The following is a 15,397-nucleotide window of genomic DNA, read 5'->3' on the forward strand; positions in this document are numbered from 1 at the left end:
TGTTTCATGAGGGGCTGTGGCTCAGTGGTAGAGCATCTGCTTGGCATGCAGAAGGTCCCAGGTTGGATCCCCGGCATCTCCAGGTAAAGGGACTAGGCAAGTAGGTGATGCGAAAGACCTCCACCTGAGATCCTGGAGAGCCGCTGCAGGTCTGAGTGGATAATACTGACTTTGATGGACCGAGGGTCTGATTCAGTAGAAGGCAGCTTCATGTGTGGTCATGTGTGTTAACAAGCTCTTATGTGGTGCTCGTTGCACAGAGGCTAACTTCCTCCAAAGTTAGCAGTAGGAGCCCCGTGGCGCAGAGTGGTAAGCTGCAGTCCAAGCTCTGCTCAAGACCTGAGTTCGATCCCGACGGAAGTCAGTTTCAGGTAGCCGGCTCAAGGTTGACTCAGCCTTCCGTCCTTCCAAGGTCGGTAAAATGAGTACCCAGCTTGCTGGGTGTAAAGGGAAGATGACTGGGGAAGTCACTGGCAAACCACCCCGCAAACAAAGTCTGCCTAGTAAACATTGGGATGTGACGTCACCCCATGGGGTCAGGAATGGCCCGGTGCTTGCACAGGGGACCTTTACCTTTTTAACTTCCTCCGAACGTTCTTTCTAACAAAATTGCAAACAATAAATCAAATATTTCAAAATAATAATTTTAAATTTACATTTTAAATAAATGCACGTTTATACCAATACATAGACTACTGTGTTTGATACAATTTTATATCAGAGGTTGGGTACCCGCCTGGAGATTGGCAACCCCGGTGAGGTCATAACAAGGGGTGGAGACGTTCTCAGTATCACTGTTTCCAGAATTTGGTCTTTTACCTACCCAACACTGATAGAACCTTGGGGCAGAGACAACACCACATTTTGGGCAAAACGTGATACGGGGGGATTGTCGTTTTACAAGACTGATGTTCATCGGCAGGTTTGATCCTATGTGCTATTTGACATTTCACAAGGAAAACAAGAAACGAAGCACGTGCATACACAAAACGCACACGCGCATCCCCCTCCCCTGGCTATAAATTCCAACCCCAGGCCTTCCTTGTGACCACAAGAGAGCATTAAAATAGCATTCAGACCCTTGCGGGGGGAGATGCTACAGCAGACACTTACCCCAATATTTTTTTTGGGGGGGGAAACGGATAGCAATGCGTAGGAACCGGGCGGGAGACGTTCCTGCCCCCCCTCCCCACCGTGTCTCTAGCATAACATGCGACGGCCCACGCTCTCTCGCACACACACAGATGCACAGAAGCCCTGCCAGCAGGGATCCCCGCACGACACGAGGCGTAAAGCACGGGAGAGGAAAGCAAAAAAGAGGCACCGGCGACATAAATGGAAACGGAACTGCAGGTTCCCCTTGGGGGAAAAAAACGTAGGCGTCAGACCAAAGTCCCCGGGGCCGGGTGTTCTGTGGAGTCCAAGGTGTAGGGGCTGGCCGAGTCGTCTGCATAAAGCAGTTCCCCAAAAGGTCTGGGGAAGGGCATGCCCGGAGTAAACAAAGGAGGAAAAGAGAGAGAAAGAAGGAAAGAAAGGATTAGACAGGGTCAGGCAGGAAAACCAGCAAGAGTTAGACCGGGGATTCTCGACTTTTCGGACCCTACGGGCACCTTTGGGATTCTGACACAAGATGGCTGCTGCGGGAGGTGGCACCAGCCCCAAAATGTCAGGGAGTGAGGTTATTCATCACTCTAAATAGTGAATCTTCAACACTTTGGTTTCCAAGCAGAAATCCTGCTGGGCAAAAGCCCTGTCTGTCCCTACCCACTTTCTAAAAAGAAGAAGAAGAGTTGGTTTTTACACCCTGCTTTTCTCTACCTTTTAAGGAGTCTCAAAGCAGCTTCCTTCCCCCACAACAGTCATCTTGTGAGGTTGGTGGGGCTGAGAGAGTTCAGAGAGAACTGTGACTAGCCCAAGGTCTCCCAGCAGGCTTCATGTGCAGGAGTGGGGAAACCAACCCGGTTCACCAGATTAGAGACCGCCGCTCATGTGGAGGAGTGGGGAATCAAACCTGGTTCTCCAGATTAGAGTCCACTGCTCTTAACCCCTATGCTGGCTCCCTTTTGACAGGTGCCAGGGAAAGTTTTGCCATAGTGCCCATGGGTGCCAGGTTGGAAACCCCTGCGTTAGATGAAGAATTTGTCCCTTTCCTGGATACTTTCCTTCCCGAAATAGTCCCACGCCTCACCCTCCCCTCAGATTACCACAATAATTCTTCAGACCTTAAACTGGCTGAAGAAGATTGGCTATATGGGATACCCCCACCCCAACAATGCCTTTTTAAGGAAGAAAGGAGAAGCCCTGAAAAATGAGAACATGAGATGTTTTGACCTAGCAGCGAGAGAAACGCCAAGGTAGAAACACCCCCAAAAAAGCAAAAGGTTAGCAAAAAGAAGAGTTGTTTTTTATATGCTGACTTTCTCTAACACTTAAGGAAGAATCAAACTGGCTTACAATCACCTTCCCTTCCCCTCCACAACAGACAACCAGTGAGGTAGGTGGGGCTGAGAGAGTGTGACTAGCCCAAGGTCACCCAGCTGGCTTCATGTGTAGGAGTGGGGAAACCAATCCGGTCCACCAGATTAGCCTCCGCCGCTCATGTGGAGGAGTGGGAAATCAAACCCGGTTCTCCAGGTCAGACTCCACCGCTCCAAACCACCGCTCTTAACCACTACACCGCACTGGCCAAGGTAGAAACACCCCCGAAAAAGCAAATGGTTAGGGAAAAAGATGAGTTGAAAAGGGTAACAGTGATCGTGGCAAGCAGACGTGGGGGAAGATGGGGTCATCGGGGCAGGGGATGGAAGCGGGCTCCATACCTGCCGTAGAGTGGCTGCCCAGCGTAGCTCAGCGAATGGGGCAGCCCTCCCGGCCCCCCATAGTAGCCCATCTCCGGGTTGGGGGGCACCGGTTCACAGTAACCACGCAGCTGCTGGTGGACAGATGGAGCCGGCCCTCGTCTCTCCGGCGCTAACCGCTGGCTGACCCCGGCGTTGCGCAGGTACCAGTCCCGGAGTCCCTCCAGGGCCAGGGCTTTGTGGAAGTTCCGGTGAGGGGGCAACGGGGGTCCGTAGCCGACCTCCCGGGATTGGGGGGGCAGCAGCGGGCCGCAGGACTTGGTGCGGGCCGCCGGGCGGGCTCGCCGCTGCGAGGGGCTCTCTGGAAAGGCCACCCACTCTGGCTGGGGGGGCCCATCCCGGCGGGAGAGGTGCTCCCCACCCCCCCAGCACCTGCGTTCCAGGTAGTAGTCCAGGAGGAGGTCATTGTAGGGCGGGCGGGGGTTCCTGCCCGAAACGGAAGGGGTCAGGGCCTCTGTGCTCTTGAAAGGGGGGGCCAGGGGCAGGAGAGGGTCCTCCGAGGGGGCCCGCTCGATCAAGGCCTCGGAGCTGTTGCTGCGGCGGGTCCGGGCGGCGAAAACGGAGGCCCGGTCAGCACTGGTGTCGCGGCTCGGAGGGCCGAGCTGGGAATCGTGGCTTCCGGACCACTGCCGAGGGTGGAGCGCTGGGGCCTCGGACCTGAGGAGAGAGAGGGGGAGAAGTTAAAGGCAATCAATTCCCGGACTATGTGCCACAAAAGAGCTGTTATCAAATATAAGAAAACAGCACGAAGGCTCAATTATATGCAATCTTTTAATTAAGAATACACAGCACAATATATAACATTACTTGTATGAAATGTAACAACAACTAGCCAACAGAGTTGTAAAACGTGAAAGCCAGTGGGAATCAGCAACAGAAAAGTCCATACAAATTCCCGCTGTGCAGTTAAGATAGTACTTGGTAAATGTCCAAAAACATCTGTGTATAGTCCAAATAATTCTTTCAGACTGATAACATAGCAGGAAACGCACCCTCCGGATTAGGTTCAACGTTTTCGCCAGACCGCAGCTTCATCAGCCTTTTACTATTCCAAACTCTATAACACCACCGCTGAGGGTTTCTATGCATCACATGTCTTACAGGGATTGTAACCATTACCTTATAACCGTTCCCTTATAGGGTCGTTCTAATCATTACCTCTTTCTACCCATCTCCAGACAGATTTCAGTTTTTAACTGTCCCATGTAAATCTGATTTGCAAAGGCCTCTCTCTTTCCTTGTGCAGACAGACACAGAGCTCCGCTGAACCGAAATATTGGCATGCACCAACTCGCTCAACTAGTAAACAATACGACCATTGTTAACCAGCTCTGCTCTCTCTCTGATCCCTCCCCTGCCTCCAGATCAGCTTTTATCTCCAGCTGCGGAGCGGAACAGCCAACCTTCCTTTGGCAGGCCACGCACCAACAGCGCCCCTCCTACCTGAACTGGTGGTTCCCGCTGCAAGCATTTCTCGCCAACACCGGCGTAGCTGGGACACTCCGGCCCTCAAAGCTGGACACGCTCCTGGGGAGGGTGCGGTTCGGGCTGCACGAGCGACAGGACAAAGAGAAAAGGATCAGAAGAGCAGGTCCAAGCCCGTGGTTAAGGGAAACCCCTCCCCAGGAAGAAGAAGAATGGGTTTTTATACCCCGCTTTCTCTGCCTTTAAAGAGCCTCAAAGCGGCTTACAATCGCCTTCCCTTCCCCACCCCATAACAGACACCCTGTGAGGTAGGTGGGGCTGAGAGAGTTCAGTGAGAACTGTGACTGGCCCAAGGTTACCCTGCAGGCTCTGCATGTGGAAGAGTGGGGAAACCAACCCAGCACACCAGATTAGAGTCCACCGCTCATGTGGAGGAGGGGAAGATCGGTTCTCCAGATCAGAGTCCACCGCTCTTAACCACCACTTTTAACCACCACACCATGCTGGCTCTCCATGCACATTAAAGCTCCAACCCGGAATGCGCTTGGCTGGATTAAGGCCCAAGCGCACCATACATTTACAACATGATCACCACGGGGACTCGCGGCCATACCACCGCTCCGAGTTCAATTCCATTCAGAAGCACCACAGGACTCCAGTCCTGGTTGGGAAAGAGGCCCAGAGAGGAGGCGGCCGGAGCCCCCCTTCCCCACCCCTGAGCTGCAGTCCCAACCAGGATCGGACCCTTGCGGCGCTCCTAAACTGAGTTCCCATGGGGAACGCGCGGATGTTGTGTGGCTGCAAGTCCCTGCAGCAATCACATGGTCATGCGGTAGGTGTAACGCGGTCCTTGCTGTCAGCCAGCAGATGGATTGGTGGGCAATCGGCGGGCATTTCCAGCTCACCTGGTCGGGCTGGCAACGGAGTTCCTGCGGTCCTTGGCCTCGGTGTAGAGATCCGGCGGCAGGAGCCGCCATCCTGGGCGTCTGTCAGGGCTGCTGGAGATGGCCCGTAAATGATCGCGGGCCTTCGGGGGCGACGGTCGGTCAGGGAAGGGTCCCTGGTGGTTGGGGGCTTTGGAGGAATGGAAGCCGTGAGGGTCATCTGAGGACAGAGCGCAATGCGTAAGAAAGAGGCACCCACGTGCCCCTACCTTAGCAAAAAATGCACACAAGCACACACCCAAAACAACTGGTCATTCTACTCTTCTCAAAACCTACCAGTCCAGAGGCAAAGAGCATCATTGTATGGTATAACTGTTCCTGGATTGTACCTAGGGTTACCTGCTCCCTTGTCGCCACCGGCGGGAGGTTTTGGGGGTCGGAGCCTGAGGTGGGCAGGGTTTGGGGAGGGGCTTCACTGCCATAGAGTCCAATTGCCAAAGCAGCCATCTTCTCCGGGTAAACTGATTTCTATCAGCTGGAGATCAGTTGTAATAGCAGGAGATCTCCAGCTAGGACCTGGAGGTTGGCAATCCTAATTGGATTTGTACCTGGGTCTTCCTGATCCTAGTCTGACTCTCTAAGCCAGGGGTTGTCAAACTCAATTGTTACGAGGGTCGAATATGACATAGATGTCACTTGGTCGGGCCGAGCCATGCCTCGGCAGCCCAGAACGAGAGTGGGGGGTGGCAGCTGCCTCGGCTCGCTTGCATGCCGGATAAGAGCTCTCAAGGGGCCGGATCCGGCCCTTGGGCCGTATGTTTGACACCCCTGCTACACCCCACCGGCACTCTCTTACAGACCAAGAAAGAGTCCAGTCCCTTGACTGGTCCCTTTAGGGCAAAAAAGCAAGAAAACACCAAACTCTTTGTCCAAGGGAGGTTTCAGAAACATCCAAAAGAAATAGAGGGTTTTCCCCCCCTTGCTACCTTTGATTTGCTTTGGGAAAAAGCCAAATTCCTACACCCACTCTCTTAAACATAAGAAACCCGGAGAGCCTGGCTCCAGATCTGCATTTCATTTGGACCAGGATTCTGTTTTCAGGTCCTGTTTCCCACAGCTGGGTTTCCACGGCTGCCAGATCACACCACTGATGATGACCCTACGTGAGCACAAAACCCCTTGACATTTGTGGCTGGCTGCCGGGGAGATCGCCTCTGAGCACGGACAGAGTGTTTCCGCCTCGCCATCTCTCTCAAAATCAGGTCCCCGGGGCAAGTTTTAATCATCGATTTACCAAGAAACTGATTTAGTCGGCTGCCGCGTCGCTCCCCACGCCCCTCACGGTCCTCCCCCCCTCATTCTTTGCTCTAAAAAACAAAACACAGTATTCTGGATCCTGCACTTACCATTTTCGTGACTGGCCGATTCTGAAAGGGAGCTGCTCTCCGAATGAAAAGCTTCATCTTTTTTAAAAATTGGATCGTGCACAGGGTGTGGGGAGAGGGAGAAAGAAAACACATGGGTGAATAGCCAAGACTGGGTGATTAGATACATAAAATACCAGGAAGACAGGGCGGACAATTCTGCAAATTCCCATCTGCATATAAAAAAGGATTCCTATAAGCAAGCTAGATACTTCCAGGAAGTAGGGAGTCCCTGAGCAGTGCTGGTCTTGCCAGGCTATGTATTAAGATATTTGCAGCTGTAAAGAGTACAGGTAATCCGATAAGTGATGGGGTGGGGGAGGAGAGAAGAAGAAAATGGATGTTCAGAGGAGACCACATCCAGCGTGGTGTAGTGATTAAGAGCGGTGGATTGGAGCGATAGAGTCTGATCTGGAGAAGCGGGTTGGTTTCCCCACTCCTCCACATGAAGCCAGCTGGGTGACCTTGGGCTAGTCACAGCTCTCTTAGAGCTCTCTCAGCCCCACCTACCTCACAGGGTGTCTGTTGTGGGGAAGGGGAGGGAAGGTGATTGTGAGCCAATCTGATTCTTCCTTAAGTGGTAGAGAAAGTCGGCATATAAAAACCAATTATTATTATTATTATTCCTCTTTCTCTTCTTCTTCTGACTGTTCTGGGTAGGGTTGCCAGCTCCCTCTTCACCACCGGCAGGAGGTTTTTGGGGCAGAGCCTGAGGAAGGCGGGGTTTGGGGAGGGACTTCAACGCCATAGAGTCCAATGGCCAAAGCTGCCATTTTCTCCAGGGGAACTGATTGCTCTTGGCTGGAGGTCAGTTGTAATTGCAGGAGATCTCCAGCTACTACATGGAGGTTGGCGACCCTAGTTCTGGGGGTCCCCCCCAACCCTGTTTGAGCCCTTAGGCGCCCTTGGGAATTCTGACCCAGCATGCCGCATCTAACCTACTGTCACACAGGGAAAATCCCTTGCACGATGGTGACCACTGCTGCCAAAGCAACCTTTTAAAAAATCTGCACAGCCAATCAAATCTCCAATGGCCCATCTTCAATGCTAGATAAAAGCCCCACCCACTTTCTAACCATACTATGCTGGGGACCCCTGGACTATTCTCTCCCTGCTTGGGGGACCAATGAGTAAAACCAGACAAAAGGCCAAACTAAATGTCATGGGCCTTCGAGACAATTTAAATGCCCTCATAAGAACATAAGAAAGGTCCTGCTGGATCAGACCAAAGCCCATCAAGTCCAGCAGTCTGTTCCCAGGGGCCGACCAGGTGCCTCTAGGAAGCCCCACAAGCAAGACAACTGCAGCATCCTGCTGGCGTTCCACAGCACCTAATATAACAGGCCTGCTCCTCTGATCCTGGAGAGAATAGGCATGCATCATGACCAGGATGCATTTTGACTAGTAGCCATGGGTAGCCCTCTCCTCCATGAACGTGTCCACTCTCCTCTTCAAGCCTTCCAAGTTGGCAGCCATCACCACATCCTGGGGCAGGGAGTTGGAGTGGTGAACTCTGATCTGGAGAACCGGGTATGATTCCCCACTTCTCCGCATGAGTGGTGTAGGCTAATCTGGTGGACTGGATTTGTTTCCCCACACCTACACATGAAGAGCTGGGTGACCTTGGGCAAGTTACAGCTCTGTTAGAGCTCTCTCAGCCCCACAGGGTGTCTGTTGTGGGGAGGGGAAGGGTGATTGTAAGCCAGTTTGATTCTCCCTTAAGTGGTAGAGGAAGTCAGCATATAAAAACCAACTCTTCTTCTTCCCTCGTGTTTAACTTGGCTCAAACTAAACCTCAGCGGGGTTCAGAGCAAATGGGTTGCCGGTTCCCCTTGGGGAAAAGGATCATGCCACACCGCCCTCGCTCACCGTGGTTGCTCCTCTGAAGGGGTCCTTTGCTCAGCCGCACTCGGCACTCGACCACCTGGACCTCGAGCTCCCGGAGGCGCTGGGCGGCGTCCGCCTGGACCTGTCGACGACGGCGACGCTGCTCGGCGGTCAACTCCGGGGCTGCCACCAGCCGCCGAGCGGCCTCAACGACCTGCTGCTGCAGCGCCAGCTCGCGGGCCAGCTCCTCCAGAGAAGGCGCTTCCTACAAGAAAGGAGGGACCGTTACCCTCAACGCGCAAATCCTCCAGTCCTACTTTAAAAAAAAAAAACATTTAATTTTACAATTTAAGGAGACAGAAAAAAGAAGGAGGGTAGGTGGGGAAAAACAGTACAGAACAGATTTTGTCTTCTGAGCCTTAACAAAGACTATATTAAAAAGGGAAGATAACAATCTTTGCCAAAAATTCCATTCTTGTTCTAGAACGCCTTAAAACTCTTTCAGGTAACTTAAACATACCGTACTCTTAATGCTTCACTACATATTCTCGTTACAGGTACCTTCTTATGTTGTAAAGTATTTACGTACTATTTGAATAATAATCGTAAAAAGGTTGCCATTTCAACTCAAATCCTTCAATTGACTTCTGATTCGCTCAGTTGGGTTAACTTGGCCGTCAGAGCAAAATCGAAAAGTTTATTAATCCACTTTGTAGCGTCTGGAATTATATTGGATTTCAGATGTTTAGCATACAGAATTCTGGCAGCTGAAGTTGGATACTGATAAGAGTTCTTTGCACATGGAGTTTAATTATGGGGGGGGGGGAAACGTTCCCAACAGCATATGCTTACGATCCAAATCAAAATTCTCCCGGCACATTTTCCAGAGTTCTGAATGTATCGTTCGCCAATATTTTTGGCTTCTATGACAAGTCTACCATTGATGATAAAAAGTTCCTTCCGCATCTGAACATTTCCAGAACTTAGCTCGGGGCATATTATACATCTGGTTAGACCTCACCTAGAGAACTGTGTTCAGATTTGGGCACCACCATTTCAGAAAGATGTAGACAAGCTGGAATGTGTCCAGAGGAGGGCAACAAAGATGGTGAGGGGTCTGGAGACCCCAGTCCTATGAGGAAAGGCTGAAGGAGCTGGGTATGTTTAGCCTGAAGAGGAGAAGACTGAGAGGGGATATGATAAGCATGTCCAAATACCTGAAGGGCTGTCATATAGAGGATGGTGCCGAGTTGTTTTCTGTTGCCCCAGAAGGTCGGACCAGAACCAACAGGCTGACGTTAAATCAAAAGAGTTTCCGTCTAGACCAGTGGTTCCCAACCTGGGATCTGGGGACTGCTGGGGTGTGCGTGTGCAGAATTATTGCAAGGAGTCCACGAAACCAGATGTGCACAAAGCAGTGTCATTTGGTCTTTTTCTCATTATGTATTTTCTCCATCAGCAGATTCTAACAGGACAGTTACTATCGTATGGGGGTCTGCAAAAGGTTAAGGAGGGGTTCTCAAACTTGAAAAGGTTGGGAACCACTGGTCTAGACATTAGGAAGAATTTTCTAACAGTCAGAGCGGTTCCTCAGTGGAACAGGCTTCCTCGGGAGGTGGTGAGCTCTCCTTCCATGGAGATTTTTAAGAAGAGGCTAGATGGCCATCATCTGTCAGCAACGCTGATTTGATGACCTTAGGCAGATGATGAAAGGGAGGGCATCTTGGCCATCTTCTGGGCATGGAGTAGGGTGTGGGGGGAGGGGGAGGTAGCTGTGAATTTCCTGCATTGTGCAGGGGGTTGGACTTGATGACCCTGGTGGTCCCTTCCAACTCTATGATTCTATGATCTTCTCAAGCTCCTTGGGTGATAGGTACCATCTTAGGAACATCTTATACCAGTTCTCTTTAACGCTCTGTGAGGAAGTAGATTTAATCTCTGATGTCCGGAGTGATTCCCACCGTTTCATCGGAACCATCTCTCCAGGCCTACTTCTCTGTGTGGGTGTGCGGTCCACTCACCTCATTCTTGAGGGCAGCGGGGATCCGATAGGCCAGGGCCGGCCTCCTCCGCACAGGCTGGGGTCTTTCCCCTGGCTCCAGCGGGTACTCCGGGGGCAGCTTTCCGGTCAGTTCCTGGCAACGGGAGGGTGAGGCAAGGAGCGTTACTTAATCTTGGCAGGGCGAGGAATCCGGGTTAAAAGCAGGTGCGCCTAATCTGCGATTCGGGGTAAAAATCCTGCGCCAGAAACGGCAGTGTTTTGCAGCCTAGATACCAGTTAGGAAAAGCGGCCTATGAACACATGAAGCTGCCTTATACTGAAAAAGACCCTTGGTCCATTAAAGTCAGTATTGTCTACTCAGACCGGCAGCAGCTCTCCAGGGTGTCAGGCTGAGGTCTTTCACATCATCTACCTGCCTAGTCCCTTTAACAGGAGATGCCGGGGATTGAACCTGGGACATCTGCATGCCAAGCAGATGCTTTGCCACTGAGCCACAGCCCCTCCCCTTCGCGTAATAGGCTCCACAGTATAATCTCAAGCCCAATTTATGGTGAGCACCATCAAAACCAAGTGTGTATTGGGCCCTGGATACTTCAAGGAGGGCCTCCTTTCATATGTTCCTCCTGAAATTCATGCGCCATCCATTACAAGGTACAAGAGCAGGGCCTACTCCACTGTGGCACCTACATTCTGAAAAGGTTATTTTCAAGGTATTTCATTGGTCCCTATTGCTCCTTGTTCTTCACTAAAGGGTGAACAATTACCTGGTTTCCAGAATCTTCCGCGTTTAGGCTGTCTATTCATTGCCAGATGTTTTCCTCCACTGTAAATATGTGTGTAAGAATCCACGGGGTCTTGTGGTAGAGAAGGGGCTGTGGCTCAGTGGCAGAGCATCTGCTTGGCATGCGGAAGGTCCCAGGTTCAATCCCCGGCATCTCCAGTTAAAGAGCCAGGCAAGTAGGTGATGGGAAAGACCTCTGCCTGAGACCCTGGAGAGCCGCTGCTGGTCTGAGTAGACAATGCTGACTCTGATGGACCAAGGGTCTGATTCAGTATAAGGCAGCCTCGTGTATTCATACAGTTTGGGGAGGGGCTGTGGCTCAGTGGTAGAGCATCTGCTTGGCATGAAGGTCCCAGGTTCAATCCCCGGCATCTCCAGTTAAAGGGACTAGGCAAGTAGGTGATGTGAGAGACCCCTTCCTGAGACCCTGGAGAGCCCCTGCTGGTCTGAGCAGGCAATACTGACTTTGATGGACCCAGGGTCTGAATTAGAACAGCTTCATGTGTTCACGTGTTAAGGTGCTGCACCCAAACTGTGGAGACTTGGGTTCAAATCCCCATTCAGGCTATGAAATTCATGGACATGGGGCCAATCGTTTTGTTTCAGCCTGACCAACCTCACAGGATTGTTGTGAAGGGGAAAGCAGGATTTCATCACCCCGCTCTCCTTGGAAGAAAGGTGGAAACAAAGATTGTGAATGAATGCAAGAAACTTGCCTAACTACGAGAAGGAATCGAAAGAACAGCAGCTAAGAGCTGTGTTGCTCATCCAGGAAGTCCTGGGTTCGAAGATTCCCTCAGCCAAGAAGTGTGTAGATGACATTACGCCACCTTCCCTAAGACTCATCCCTGTCCACCCACATCACTTGCAAAATGAGGACAGTAACACTGACCTGACAGGAAGATTGTGTTTCGAACACAGGGCTGCCTCAGCCAAGTATTATTTTTGGCTCAGCTTGCCTGCAGCTCTCCGGGCCGGGCCGCAGCTCCTTGAGCAGGACTGGCACCCTCCCTCCCTCAGCCGCCACCCGCTCCTAGCCCCTTCGCGCCGCTGCTGGGCCTCACCGCTTCCTGCATGCAGATCCGCCGCAACTCCTTCAGGCGCAGGCTCAGCACCTGCTGCAGAGCCCGCTGCTTCTCCAGCAGCTCTTGAACCCGCTCCAGCCGGATCCGGGGGCAGAGCTCCCGCTGCAAAGCCTCTGTAGGGAAGGAAAAAAGCAAGCACGGAGGCTCGAGACGCGCGGAGCGCCGTGGGTCCAAACCTAGAATCATAGAGTTGGAAGGGGCCATAGAGGCCATCTAGTCCAACCCCCTGCTCAATGCAGGATCAGCCTAGAGCAGTGATGGCAAACCTTTCAGAGACCGAGTGCCCAAACTGCAACCCAAAACCCACTTATTTATTGCAAAGTGCCAACACGGCAATTTAACCTGAATACTGAGGTGTTATTGGTTCTTGTAGGTTATCCGGGCTGTGTAACCGTGGTCTTGGAATTTTCTTTCCTGACGTTTCGCCAGCAGCTGTGGCAGGCATCTTCAGAGTAGTAACACCTTCAGAGTAGTAACAGAGTAGTAATGTGTTACTACTCTGAAGATGCCTGCCACAGCTGCTGGCGAAATGTCAGGAAAGAAAATTCCAAGACCACGGTTACACAGCCCAGATAACCTACAAGAACCAATGAACTCTGACCGTGAAAGCCTTTGACAATATACTGAGGTGTTAGTTTAGAAAAAAACAACACATACATTAACATCTTTTGCCTTAAAAGAAAAACACAATTACAGAGCTTTCAATGATACAAACAACCTTTTATTGAAAGGTAAAAGTTTGCATTTGGCATGCTTTTGAACAATTAATGTTTGTTCAAAGCCCCTAAGCTGGGCGGCGGGGAGTCCAGGGAAGGGGGGGCTTTGAACTGCTCTGCGCTGCGCGGAGCAGTTCAAAGCCCCCGCCGCCCAGCTGGGCAGCGGGGAGTCCAGGGAAGGCAGACGCGACGGCTGCTCAACTTACCCACGCGCGCTCACAGAGAGGGCTCGACGTGCCAAGTCCGGCACGCGTGCCATAGGTTCGCCAACACGGGCCTAGAGCATCCCTGACAAGTGCTTGTCCAGCCCCTGCTTAAAGACTGCCAGTGAGGGGGGCACACCACCTCCCTAGGTAGCCGATTCCACTATCGAACAACTCTTACTGTAAAGAAAGTTTTCCTAATATCCAGCTGGTACCTTTCCTCCCGCAATTTAAACCCATTCTTGCGAGTCCCGTCCTCTGCTGCCAACAGGAACAGCTCCCTGCCCTCCTCTAAGCAGCAGCCCTTCAAAGACTTCAAGAGAGCCATCCTGTCCCCCCCCCCAACCTCCTCTTCTCCAGACTGAACATCCCCAACTCCCTCCGCCTTTCCTCATAGGGCTTGGTCTCCAGGCCCCAGGTCATCCTCAAGGGAGAGGGTTGCTGACCTCCTGGGTTTCTCCCCGGATTACAACAGATCTCCAGATGACATAGATCAGTTCCCTGGGAGAAAACGGCTGCTTCGGAGGGAGGCCAGTATCACAATGCCCCCTTCCAATGTCCCTCCGCAAACCCTGCCCTCCCCAGACTTCACCCCTAAATCGCCAGTAATTCCCCAGCTTGGAGCTGGCAAGCCTACATAGGAGGAAGGGGAGTGGCCAGGTAGCTCCTGGACACAGGTGAGAATCACGAGAGGGAGGAAGGAAGTTACCGGATGAGCTGTAGCTGGAGGAGTTGATCAGCTGCCCCTTCACCTCCATCGCTGGGAGAGGCGGCGTGGCTTCCGAGGGGGGAATCACTTTGCTCCGGGACCCATCAGGCCGTCAGACGGAGGGCGTCTCGGTGGGTCTCTGCAAGAGGGAGGCAAGAGAAGCCATCAGTAAGGGCAAGGGAACGCTGTTTGGGAGCCGAGGGAGACAGGAGCTCAGCAGGAGACAAGGGGAAAGGGGAGGGGCCGTGGCTCAGCGGTAGAGCATCTGTTCGGCATGCAGAAGGTCCCAGGTTCAATCCCCGGCATCTCCAGTTAAAGGGACTAGGCAGGTAGGTGATGGGAAAGACCTCTGCCAGAGACCCTGGAGAGCCATGGAGAGGGGCTGCGGCTCAGTGGTAGAGCATCTGTTCGGCATGCAGAAGGTCCCAGGTTCAATCCCCGGCATCTCCAGTTAAAGGGACTAGGCAGGTAGGTGATGGGAAAGACCTCTGCCAGAGACCCTGGAGAGCCATGGAGAGGGGCTGCGGCTCAGTGGTAGAGAATCTGTTCGGCATGCAGAAGGTCCCAGGTTCAATCCCCGGCATCTCCAGTTAAAGGGACTAGGCAGGTAGGTGATGGGAAAGACCTCTACCAGAGACCCTGGAGAGCCATGGAGAGGGGCTGCGGCTCAGTGGTAGAGCATCTGCTCGACATGCAGAAGGTCCCAGGTTCAATCCCCGGCGTCTCCAGTTAAAGGAACCAGGCGGGTAGGTGATGGGAAAGACCTCTGCCTGAGACCCTGGAGAGCAGCTGCCGGTCTGAGCAGGCAATACTGACTCTGATGGACCGAGGGTCTGATTCAGTAGAAGGCAGCTTCATGTGTTCAAGGCCTCGGTCGGCAACTTTCAACGAAACAGAGATAAAGGGAGCGGCTCCCGACGGATCCTATCGGGTCTTTCGGAAGTCTTTCCTGATTCTGTCGTGCTAAGGAAGGGGAGACAGCACGGGGCAGCGGTTAGAGCGTTGGGATCAGATCCAGGAGGCCCAGGTTCGAATCCCCACTCTGCCATGGAAACTTGCTGGGCGACCTTGGGCCAGTCACAGCCCACAATTCTTCACAGGGTCGTTGTGAGGGTAGAGTTGCCAACCTCCAGGTACTAGCTGGAGATCTCCTGCTGATCTCCAGCTGATAGAGATCAATTCCCCTGGAGAAAATGGCCGTCTTGGCAATTGGACTCTATGGCATTGAAGTCGCTCCCCTCCCCAAACCCCGCCCTCCTCAGGCTCCACCCAAAAAACGTCCCTGCTGGTGGCGAAGAGGGACCTGGCAACCTTAATGTGAACGGAGGGGAGAATGACTTCAGCCAGTTTGGGTCCCCACTGCGGGAAAAGGTGGGGTATAAATAAAGTATGCAGGCAAGAAAACAGCATCTTTCCACCACTGAGAGCTAACTAGCTGGGCGGCGATGAACCTGTCTCATTTTCTTTTTTTTTATAATATGTA

At 52.4% G+C, this 15,397-nt stretch overlaps 1 protein-coding gene across 2 annotated transcripts; it reads right to left on the reverse strand.

Annotated features, from left to right (window-relative positions):
• Positions 1-1,382: 1,382 nt before the first annotated feature.
• CCDC120 (coiled-coil domain containing 120) lies at positions 1,383-14,022 on the reverse strand. 2 transcript variants are annotated; one of them, XM_056866145.1, is made up of 9 exons: positions 13,915-14,022; positions 12,266-12,399; positions 10,440-10,553; positions 8,461-8,683; positions 6,574-6,630; positions 5,189-5,432; positions 4,302-4,406; positions 2,820-3,515; positions 1,383-1,473 (listed from the first exon to the last, which is right to left on the reverse strand). In XM_056866145.1, the coding sequence occupies exons 1-9, from the start codon at positions 13,961-13,963 to the stop codon at positions 1,383-1,385; spliced, it is 1,713 nt and encodes a 570-aa protein (XP_056722123.1). In that variant the 5' UTR covers positions 13,964-14,022. The 2 variants fall into 2 exon arrangements, 1 of the variants encoding a protein (XP_056722123.1); XR_008933884.1 differs by lacking the exons at positions 1,383-1,473; positions 2,820-3,515; positions 4,302-4,406; ... (1 more) ...; positions 12,266-12,399; positions 13,915-14,022 and having other exon boundaries at positions 5,254-5,387; positions 8,461-8,530.
• Between the last annotated feature and the right edge of the window lie 1,375 nt (positions 14,023-15,397).

This window comes from Euleptes europaea, chromosome 1 (genome assembly GCF_029931775.1).
Source record: "Euleptes europaea isolate rEulEur1 chromosome 1, rEulEur1.hap1, whole genome shotgun sequence".
Lineage (NCBI taxonomy): Eukaryota > Metazoa > Chordata > Lepidosauria > Squamata > Sphaerodactylidae > Euleptes > Euleptes europaea.